The sequence below is a fragment of the Musca vetustissima genome, unplaced genomic scaffold (assembly GCF_032173495.1).
Source record: "Musca vetustissima isolate MV318-11 ecotype Yass unplaced genomic scaffold, APGP_CSIRO_Mvet_v1 utg45420, whole genome shotgun sequence".
NCBI classification, from domain to species: Eukaryota; Metazoa; Arthropoda; class Insecta; order Diptera; family Muscidae; genus Musca; species Musca vetustissima.
In genome coordinates this window covers 19193-30358 of record NW_026880322.1, presented here as the reverse complement: position 1 = coordinate 30358, position 11166 = coordinate 19193, and the positions used below count along the sequence as shown (strand labels likewise).

Genomic DNA, 11166 nt, shown 5'->3' with positions numbered 1-11166 from the left:
ATAGATTTGTTGGGCCAATTCTCGAGTGGGTGCTAGAATAATTGCCCGAAAGCCAACTTTCTTGGGGGCCTTTAAATCATTTATAATCGGAGCTAAAAAGGCAATGGTTTTACCCGAACCTGTGGGAGCACATGCCATCAGCGGACGACCCTGTAACATTATGGGTATTGCTTGCATCTGAATAGCTGTGGGTTGAGCATAATTACAATTAACTAAATTCTCCACCAATCTTTCATTCATTTTGTATGTGGTGTGGAGCTCTTGGAACGATGTAATGGGTGGTGGAATATTTTTACCCAACACATTAATACGATTTTCTTTACGTATTGTTGCTATCATCTCCTCTTCCAGCTGCTTTTGTTTCTCTTCCTCTGTGAGGGCTGTTTTATTTTTCTTTTTCGATTTCTTCGGTGCACTTGCCACACCAGATATGAATTCGAAAGCCTGTGGTTCTTCTTCATCGTCATCATCATTCACTTCTGCTTCACTGTTGGAATTCTCCAAGGCTTCTTCATCACCATCCATAAACTCATCATCATCTTCCTCGGTGGCAATACCTTCATCTTTTATTTTCAATTCTTCTTCAAATTTGGGTAACTTTGATGGAACATTCTGTGGAAAATTGGACGAGGAAAAATTGTCAATGAATGTGGTCTTGGTATTTTTGCAGTTGTTGGACTTACCTGCGCTTTTGATTCATTCCGTTTTTTGGTAAATCTCACTCCTCTCGTTAATTGATGAAATAAATCATGGGCATCCATTTTAATTTGGTAATTTTTATTAAGTTTTTCTTTATTTTATTTAATTATTTACTTCAGTTGTTGCCGCTTGAGACTTGCACGTGTGAATCGATAAACACAAATGAACCGATAAACGGAATCGACAGCACAGCTGTTATTTAGTGTTGGAAAACGTCTTAAGTGAATGTCTATTGTGAATTAATTGTTTGTAAACAAAACATAGGGGATGGAAGTCACAGTGGTATACATTTACACAATGTTGCTTAAATGAAGTGAGTCCAACGTACCTCCCACTAAAACGGCGAATATTAGAGAACTTGTAAAACTCATATGGAGCGGATTAATTATTTATCGACTTGGTCCAAACATTGCACACCCAAATGGAAATAAATAGAGAGCCTTTTATTTATTTCCATTATTTCGTATTGCAAGAATCTACTAATTTTTACTACGATAACACTTTTTCCTTTATGATATCGAATAAAATAGTAAAAACTAGTAGATTCTTGCAGTACGGGAACATACCAATTATTACACATCCACAGCAGTAGTTTGGAAGTATAGTGTTTGGCCATTGACATCTTTATTCAATATTTCGATTTTCTTTATTTAATATTTCTATTTATCCAATCTGTTATACGTACCACTGTTCGTACCACTGTTGTTGCAAATTTTTGTTTACAAATGGCATTGCCAACACTAAATGTATCCTTAAGATTTTCACTGTTCCTCACTGGGGGGTTGTTTCCGCAGAATACATTGATTTGTCGTGGATTTGGAGACACCATGGAGGAGAGTGCATTATTGACGAATATAACCATGATTATTACCAAAGATATTCTGGTAGATGAGGCTAATAGTCAAAAGAAACCCAAACATTTTCTTTGGCACGATAATCAAAATATTAATGAGGAAGATAAGATGCGATTTCCATTATTGGCACCAATGGATGACGAAGATGAGGAGTTTTTTGTAAGGCAACAATTTTTCACAAAACCCACAACAAAAACAAAGGAAGGAGACAATAAAACCGAAAATGCAAATACTAGGGGACACATCTTGAGAACTAGATTGACGGGAGGTACCAGAAAGCCAAATAAATTCTATGATCCACGACAAAGAAAGGAGGGTGTAAGGCCGGCAGAATCGGAGGTTAGGACCAGCAAAAGGTCAAAGGAATTAAATTTACTTAATCGATTTGAGAATGTTGAGTTTGAGGGATTTCTGCATATGAGTAAAATGAGTTTCCTGGTAAGATTTTTGAAAGCTAACACTTCGAAAATACTTAATTTCCCATTTTTGCAGAAAACATTTCAATTCATCAAACATTTACTGCAGCAGTCAACATTTCCTGCAGGAGTGCCAGCCCAAACCGTATTTTCTTTGGCTCTTTGGAAGCTGACAACCGATGAACACTTCGAAGAAATATCACGGCGTTTTCATATTCCACAGCCGGACTGTGAGCTAATCGTAAGCCAATTTTGGCACATAATCTCAGATAAATATGAATCGTATATCAAGTGGCCAAACTCCCACTTGTTCCAACAGCTTCAACTGCAAGGCTTTCAAAAACATCCACAATTGAAAATATTCCCCAATCTTTTTGGTATTTTAGCCCTCAAACGTTTGGATATATTTCTCGCCTCGGAAGATGCTGAAATATCTATTATCCTGCAAATCGTTTGTAATGTTGATCAAAAAGTTATCGATTGTTTTGTGGAATTGGAACAGGAATATAGTTTTGATGAAACCCCAATGGGACAAATATTGGCACTAAATGAAAATACAATGCCAAAGGGATGCTACTTAATTGGTAACAAAAGTTTCCCTTTGAAACCGTATCTTATGAAACCCATTACAAATCCTTGTTTCCGCAAGGAACATGAATTTAATCGTCTTTTGGAGCCAGCACTGCGTTTGGGACAAGATACTTTGGATATAATGGCGAAACGCTTTAATGCCTTATATGCTTTGGAGGCTCGCGATTTGGCAGAAGTTCGTAAAATTCTTGAAACAGTTTGTGCTTTACACAATCTTAGTGTAGCCATTGAAGATGATTATGTTGAACGTAAACGTGAAGTTGTTAAATTTAATTGGGCCACCGATACGAATAGTAATATAACTTCGGTGGGTAGTGAACAAAATGTTCAGGGTTTACAAAGAAGAAATGATTTAATTGATAGGATTGTAAGTAATTAATAAGTATATTTATAATTAAAAATGGTTCTGTAATGCTGAACAAATAAATGTGCAATATTTCCTATTAACATAGCACTATTGTTTGATTTTAGTATAGATGCTTCTAGGTTAAGTTAGGTTTGGAGATGTGCAGTGCAGTAACTTATGTGGCTGCAGCACTTTGAAACCGTCAGGTCCATTGTGATCATCCACCAAAATAAAAAGATATGGGGGAGCAAAGAACGGGAATAGAGAGAGATGTGAAGCTAACAAGGGAATATGAGATAGTATCAATGGATCGGACAGAGATCGGACAGAAGATATATTACATGTCAAGGTTGCACTTTCCCAACCACTTTATGTTTCTAATTATGCTGTAGGTTAAAATCAGGTTCCATAGTTGAATAGAAGCACGGTGGAAAATGAGCACCCACCAGCTGTGCCGTCCGTAAGCCAGGACTGGACAGAGACACATAAGATGCTCAATTGTCTCCGTATCCTCTTCGTCAACACAGAGTCTGCAGTAGTCAGTAACATCATGGTTCCACTTACTGGTAAAGTCTCTGATATTGCAGTGACCAGTAATGACTCTTGTTATTACTCTGATTACAGGTTCAACAGTGAGCTTGTTCTCTTGGTTGACAGAGTCGGTCAGATAGATCTTGACACATTGCACCTAGGTTCGTTGTGTCAAAGTTCATTGTCTCGTTAGTCGAAGAACGCATTAAAGTTCCGAAAAAGGTGATTGAGGTGGTTTGATTGAGTCCCCGATTGCTAGATCTGTATATTGAGATCCCCGTCTAGCTATTTCGTCAGATTTCGCATTAACCGTGATGCCACAGTGTCCTGATACCCAACACAGGCGATAGCTGTAGGCAAGTGTTTGCAAAACTGCTCTACACTCGAGTACGGAAGGTGATAAATTTGGTACAATTTGCATTTGGGTAGAGTTGGAATCCTGAAATATTAAATTTAAATTACTGTTGGAGTGTAGAATTAAGATAATTTCGGAAATTTGGTAAATGGTACAAAATATTGTACAATTGTACATGAATGAGATATGGATGTAGTTTTGAAAATTCGTAATTATGTGTACTAAGTGACACAAAATTTGGTACAATTTAGATTTGAGTGATCGGATGGAGATGTAGAAACTTAAATTTGGAATTAAAATTACAGTATTAAGGTAGTATTATTGGAATTTCGTACTTATGGATACGAAAAGCACCAAATATGGTACAATTTGTTTTGTTTGAACAAGCAGAGCGGCAATCCTACATTTAGTGAAGTTGGAAGGACGATTAATGTATGAAGGTAGTCTCGAAAATGTGTACATATGTGTTCGAAAAGTGCTAAATGTGAATCCTGTAGTTATTTGCTAAAATAAATAATTAGAATTCTGATCACTTTTGAATCTATATAATGGAAATAAGAAAGAGATATGCGTATGAAGAGTGCTAAATGGTGATGAACTTGATATTAAATGGAGGAATAGAGGTGGGATTCGGAATTATAGTACAACAAATTATACAGAATTCACGATTTAGGTATAAAATATTATTTATTTGTTCCGCATACGCGCATTTCGCTAGTATACAACTAATTATCCATTAACTAATTATCCGATTTGGTCCTAAATTCAAACATTTCAATATTTTTACCAAATCTAAATAATGTCCTAAGATAAAGACACTTTTAAACCAGTAAGGAAAGTATCAAAGTCGGACTGGACCGACTATATGATACCCTTCACCACTTTGGGTATATTCTACATATGTATCCTAACAGACGTCGCGTTTTTGTTATATATTTACATCTGAACGGATTTCAGGGAAATTTGCCAGAGACTAATTTATATTACTTCAGTACGTTGTGTCAATCGGCCTAGCTATGGATCTTTTCACGAAGCTTAGCAACATCATTCTGGACTTAATTCAGTACCCTATACCAAAATTCGTGCAAATCGAATGATATATAGGGACTTTGGTGCACCAATTACATAAGATCGGGCGAAAATATATATGGGACTATATCTAAAACTGAACCAATTTTTACAAAACTTAGCACACGTCATTCTAGACTTAATTCAGTACGCTATGACAAATTTCCACCAAATACCTAAAATCGGATGAAAATATATATGGGAGCTATATTTAAATCTGAACCGATTTTAACGAAACTTTGCACACATTATTCTAGACTTAATTCAGTACGATATGCCAAAATTCGTGCAAATGAAAATATTTCGTGGGACTTTGGTGCACCATTTACTTAAAATCGGATGAAAATATATATGGGAGCTATATCTAAATCTGAACTGATTTTCACGAAACTTTGCACACATCATTCTAGACTTAATTAAGTAAGCTATGCTAAAATTCGTGCAAATGAAAATAGTTCCAGGGACTGTGATGCACCATTTATCTAAAATCGGGCGAAACTTTATATGGAAGCTATATCCAAATCTGAACCGATTTTCATGACACTTAGCACACATTATTGTAGACGCAATTCAGTACGCTATGCCAAATTTCGTGCAAATCGAAAGATATATAGGGACTTTGGTGCACCAATTATCTTAAATCGGATGCAAATATATGGGAGCTATATCTAAATCTAAACCGATTTTCACGAAACTTTGCACACATCAGACTTAATTCAGTACCCTTTGCCAAAATTCGTGCAAATCAAAAGATTTCCAGGGACTTTAGTGGACTATTTACCTAAAATTGGGCGAAACTATATATGGGAGCTATATCTAAAGCTGAACCGATTTTTCCCAATTTCAATAGGTTTCGTCCTTGGGCCAAATAAGTGACATATGCCAAATTTAATCCAATTCGGATCATAAATGTGATCTGTACTTTGTTAACAATTTAACATGTACATACTGATGGACGGACATGCATAAATCGACTTAGAAAGTGATTCTATGCATATTCTATCTCTATTTTTTTGCACAAAGGCATAATAACCTGTACCACAGTGTGGTGAAGGGTATAAAAACTTAGATCAATATAATGGAGAAGGATTATTCGATTTGGTTCAAAGATTGAGTCACTTTTAAAAAACCAAGATTTAGTCCAAATATTCAAACAAAATTCATTTTTTTTTTTTGTTGCAAAAGTAGAGCTGAATTTGAAATTATCACGGTTTAGCATCGAATTTTTACCAAATCGAAATATTAAGTGATATAGCAATTAATTCATAATTAAATCCTTCACAAATTTAATATTCACAATTTAAATTTAATTTAATATGGTTGTTTTTAATGCATTAAAATAATAAAAAACCAGTAAGGAAAGTAGTAAAGTCGGACGGGGCCGACTATGGGTATATTAAACAGGACTATTAACATGAAATTGGATGAAATAAAATATGTGATATTTATCTATATGTGAATCTACCTAGATCTATCCATAAAGTATTTAAATCGACTTCAAACAAATATAAATAGGTCATCCGTTGGGCTATGTCTGTACTTCTAGAAAACGCAACTACGTAATTCTATGATCAATTTTGTACGTTGTGCAAAATTTGATGTCAATCTGACTAACATGAGGAGTTTGATGCCCAATTGACTTGAAATCGGGCGAAAATATATATGGAAGCTATATCCAAATATTAAGCGATTTCAAACAAACTTGTCACAGGTTAGGTTATACTAATTTCAGAACGTTTTGTTCCTATTGGTTCCTTGGTGGGTCAATTACTTAAAATCAATCTATAATAAAAGGAAGCTATATCTAAATCTGGACCGATTTTCACGAAACAAGGCAAACATCACTCTAGGCTCAATTCAGTACGTTATGCCAAATTTCCTGCAAATCGAAGGATATATAGGGACATTGAGGGCACCATTTACATGAAATCGGACGAAACTATATATGGGAGCTATATCTAAATCTGGACCGATTTTCTTGAAACTTGGCAGACATCACTCTAGGCTTAATTTAGTACGTAATGCCAAATTTCGTGCAAATCGAAATATATATAGGGACTTTGGTGCACCATTTACATGAAATCGGACGAAACTATATATGGGAGCTATATCTAAATCTGGACCGATTTTCACGAAACTTGGCAGGCATCATTCTAGGATCAATTCAGTACGTTATGCCAAATTTCGTCCAAATCGAAAGATATATAGCGACTTTGGTGCACCATTTACATGAAATCGGGCGAAACTATATAGGGGAGCTATATCTAAATCAGGACCGATTTTCATGAAACTTGACAGACGTCATTCTAGGTTCAATTAAGTACGTTATGTCAAATTTCCTGCAAATCGAAGGATATATAGGGACATTGGGAGCACCATTTACATGAAATCGGACGAAATTATATATGGGAGCTATATCTAAATCTGGACCGATTTTCTTGAAACTTGGCAGACATCACTGTAGGCTTAATTCAGTACGTAATGCTAAATTTAAAGAGATATAGAGGGACTTTGGTGCACCATTTACATGAAATCGGACGAAACTATATATGGGAGCTATATCTAAATCAGGACCGATTTTCACGAAACTTGGCAGACATCATTCCAGGCTCAATTCAGTACGTTATGCCAAATTTCGTGCAAATCGAGAAATATATAGGGTTTTTGGGGCGCCATTTACATGAAATCGGACGAAACTATATATGGGAGCTATATCTAAATCTGGACCGATTTTCACGAAACTTGGCAGGCATCATTGTAAGCTCAATTCAGTACGTTGTGCCAAATTTCGTGCAAATTGAAAGATATATAGCGACTTTGGTGCACCATTTACATGAAATCGGGCGAAACTATATATGGGAGCTATATCTAAATCAGGACCGATTTTCATGAAACTTGGCAGACATCATTCTAGGCTCAATTAAGTACGTTATGCCAAATTTCCTGCAAATCGAAGGATATATAGGGACATGGGGGCACCATTTACATGAAATCGGACGAAACTATATATGGGAGCTATATCTAAATCTGGACCGATTTTCTTGAAACTTGGCAGACATCACTCTAGGCTTAATTCAATACGTTATGCCGAATTTCGTGCAAATCGAAAGATATATAAAGACTTTGGGGCACCATTTACATGAAATCGGACAAAACTATATATGGGAGCTATATCTAAATCTGGACCGATTTTCACGAAACTTGGCAGACATCATTCTAGACCTAAATGATTAGGCTGTACCAAATTTCGTGCAAATCGAAAGATATATAGGGACCGTTTACCTTAAATCGGTTAAATATATACATGGGAGCTATATCTAAATCTGAACCGATTTTTCCCAATTTCAATAGGGTTAATCCTTGGGCCGAATAAGTGACCTATGCCAAATTTCATTCAATTCGGATCATAAATGCCACCTGTACTTTGTTTACAATTTAACATGGACAGACAGACAGACGGACGGACATGCATCAATCGACTTAGAAAGTGATTCTATGCATATTCTCAAAAGGAACCATGTGTCTACCTCGTTTCCTTTTGCCTGTTACAAACATATGCACAAAGACATAATACCCTGTACCACAGTGTGGTGAAGGGAATAAATACGCTTGAAACAACCATCACCACCATAATTCGATGTGTGGCCAATTCACTTCACTACACAAACGTACATGATTACCAATTACTCAATTACCCAAACAGTTGATAACACAATCATTGTAGAATGTGGCAAAACAACAAAACAGAGAAAAAGCCAAAGAAGAGAATAGAAATCTTTGATCTTTCCATAAATGAATTAAAATTTATATTAATTCAATAAATTTTCAATAAAAAATTACTAAAATATATAAAACAGAAGTGCATTTATAACATGGAAATGGAATATGATGAAAGTGGTTGGCAGCAGGGCAGGCCGAAGGGAGAAGATGAGGTGAGTGGCGGCGTTGGCGGTGTTTTGTTGTGATAAAAAACTAAGGAAAACAAATAAAAAATGGATTTCTCTTCTTTCCGTAGGAAATGCCTGAAGATAACCCCCAGGAAACTATACAAGAATGTTTGGAGAAATTTCTGACACCGGATTACATTATGGAACCGGGTATATTTACCCAATTGAAAAGATACTTTCAATCTGGTGGTTCACCTGAAGAAGTCATCATGATGCTATCGGAGAATTATAAAGCGGTGGCACAAATGGCCAATTTGTTGGCAGAATGGTTGATATTGGCCGGTGTTAAGGTGACCGATGTTCAGGCAATGGTAGAAAACCATTTAAAGGATATGATTTTGAAAACATTTGACCCTAAAAAGGCTGATACAATTTTCACGGAGGAGGGTGAGACACCAGATTGGTTGACAGAAATGATTGATCATCCCACATGGCGCTCGTTGATATATCGTTTGGCCGAAGAGTATCCAGATTGTTTGATGTTAAATTTTACAATTAAGTTAATTTCGGATGCTGGTTTCCAAAGCGAAATTACATCCATATCAACGGCAGCACAACAGATCGAGGTGTTTTCACGGGTCCTGAAGACCTCCATAACGAAGTTTCTTAGTAACCCAGAAGATATCCAGGGAGCAATACAGGAGTGTGCTCGTATGGTGTGTCATGGCCAGCATACCTATGTCTATTCGCAGGTGTTGATACAGGTTTTGAGTCAAGAAACCAAGGGTGGCTTCAATATGAAACGTCTTTCCCAGGAGATTACTAAATATGCCTTGCAAAAGTAAGGAAATCTTTCAATAGACTTCCAAATTATACTTCCTCATTTCCATCTTTATTTTTACAGCAATCAAAATGTCACACCCATAACAATGGCCTTAAATGGTTCGGCAGCATATCCCCAGGCCTGTCAGGCATTATCTTCCATGTTGTCGCGTAACACATTGAATCCAGCTGATATAACTGTACTATATCGTAATTATTCTGGGGCAGATCCGCCGCCAATTGATCTAATAAGAAATCCACAATTTTTGGAATTATTGGTCGACTCCCTCTTCAAGGCGGGAGTGAAAATAAATCCCGAACATAAATCAAAATATATTTTCTTGTTGGCATATGCCGCCTCTGTGGTGGATACTCCGGCGAAAAAGAGACCTCTTACCGATAGAGTTCTCAATAAAGATGAATTGAAAAGTACAATACAAGCTATAGAAAAGGTGCATGCTATTTGCAATGTTAACAAGGGGTCAACGGAACTAATAGCCGAGCTGCAGACACTATACAATTGCATTAAGTGAGTTATTCTTTACTAGCATTATTCAACCAAGCTCTAATGCCTTCCTTTTTCCCTTTCAGATTTCCCGTCGTAGGTGTGGGTGTTATACGCTGGATAGAAAACACTGTCACCGAACCTTCATACTTTAAACTTTCCACCGACAGTTGTCCGACACATCTTGCCATTTTAGATGAAGTGGCTGCTGTGCATCCCACGCTACATCAACAAATTCTCACACTGCTGATTCGTCTATTCGAATCGAAACAAGATGAATTAGAAATTTTAGTACAACTAGAAATGAAGAAAATGTTACTTGATCGTATGGTTAATCTACTAACGCGGGGATGTGTGGTACCCGTTGTCAAATACATTAAACAATGTTGGGGTAAAGGTGACACAGACATCTCGTTAATACGATATTTTGTAACTGAAGTTCTCGAAACCATAACACATCCATATTCATCAGAGTTTGTACAATTATTTTTGCCAATGGTGGAAAATGAAGAAATTACCGGTACCATGCGGGGTGAGGGGGATAATGATCCAGTTTCAGAATTTATAGGTATGTTACTACATTTTTTTTGTTGTCTAATATTCTAATCAATACATATATTGTTTTTTTCCTTTCAGTTCACTGCAAAGCTCATTATACCACTGTGTAAAAAATAAACTGCATTAATTATTTTTCGTTTAGTTTTAATTTTTGAAATGCTATTTTTATATTAATATATATACGCCTACAAATTTTATTCACTAGTATTTTTGGAATATTTCCTTTATTGTATAAATGAAAATAAATATAAAAACACAAATATTTTTATTACTTTGTAATAAAAAGAAGAAAAGAAAAATGAATATTCAATAAATGAATATAAAATGAAAACTGTAATATTATTTATTATTATAGAGGTGAAACCAAAAATCTATTACTCTATAATTACTAAAAACTAAAGAAATCATTTTTTTTTAAATTTTATGCATATTGTGATATGATCCATGTCTATGTTCTAAAGGAACAATTCTTCATAAAATTGAATATGTTAGCATACATTCAGGCTGCCATCAAAATCTTCAATATACGGCTAG

The 11166-nt window shown here is 35.8% G+C and overlaps 3 protein-coding genes across 3 annotated transcripts; 2 read left to right on the top strand and 1 right to left on the bottom strand.

Moving 5' to 3' along the window:
* Positions 1-57: 57 nt before the first annotated feature.
* LOC133325890 (DEAD box protein 52 homolog) lies at positions 58-761 on the bottom strand (the record flags this gene model as incomplete). Its single annotated transcript, XM_061534589.1, has 2 exons — positions 684-761; positions 58-612 (listed from the first exon to the last, which is right to left on the bottom strand). Coding segments are annotated over exons 1-2 (633 nt in total), but the record flags the coding sequence as incomplete, so codon positions are not given.
* A 764-nt stretch (positions 762-1525) lies between these two features.
* On the top strand, positions 1526-3542 carry LOC133325889 (uncharacterized). Its single transcript, XM_061534588.1, has 4 exons — positions 1526-1778; positions 1869-1991; positions 2046-2927; positions 3531-3542. The coding sequence occupies exons 1-4, from the start codon at positions 1527-1529 to the stop codon at positions 3540-3542; spliced, it is 1269 nt and encodes a 422-aa protein (XP_061390572.1). The 5' UTR covers position 1526.
* Positions 3543-8723: 5181 nt separating this feature from the next.
* On the top strand, positions 8724-10847 carry LOC133325888 (negative elongation factor D). The gene is made up of 5 exons (XM_061534587.1): positions 8724-8792; positions 8876-9588; positions 9652-10098; positions 10161-10642; positions 10711-10847. The coding sequence occupies exons 1-5, from the start codon at positions 8733-8735 to the stop codon at positions 10740-10742; spliced, it is 1734 nt and encodes a 577-aa protein (XP_061390571.1). The 5' UTR covers positions 8724-8732; the 3' UTR covers positions 10743-10847.
* The last annotated feature ends 319 nt before the right edge of the window (positions 10848-11166 follow it).

What these genes read in the sequence shown, in the direction of transcription:
- LOC133325889 (XM_061534588.1), top strand. Translation starts at nt 1,527, where the DNA reads ATGGAGGAGAGTGCATTATTGACGAATATAACCATGATTATTACCAAA. An exon ending in GAGACAATAAAACCGAAAAT is followed by an intron (nt 1,779 to 1,868) that starts GCAAATACTAGG and finishes CAAAGAAAGGAG; the next exon opens with GGTGTAAGGCCGGCAGAATC. An exon ending in TGAGTAAAATGAGTTTCCTG is followed by an intron (nt 1,992 to 2,045) that starts GTAAGATTTTTG and finishes CCATTTTTGCAG; the next exon opens with AAAACATTTCAATTCATCAA.
- LOC133325888 (XM_061534587.1), top strand. Translation starts at nt 8,733, where the DNA reads ATGGAAATGGAATATGATGAAAGTGGTTGGCAGCAGGGCAGGCCGAAG. An exon ending in GGCCGAAGGGAGAAGATGAG is followed by an intron (nt 8,793 to 8,875) that starts GTGAGTGGCGGC and finishes TTCTTTCCGTAG; the next exon opens with GAAATGCCTGAAGATAACCC. An exon ending in TCCAGTTTCAGAATTTATAG is followed by an intron (nt 10,643 to 10,710) that starts GTATGTTACTAC and finishes TTTTCCTTTCAG; the next exon opens with TTCACTGCAAAGCTCATTAT.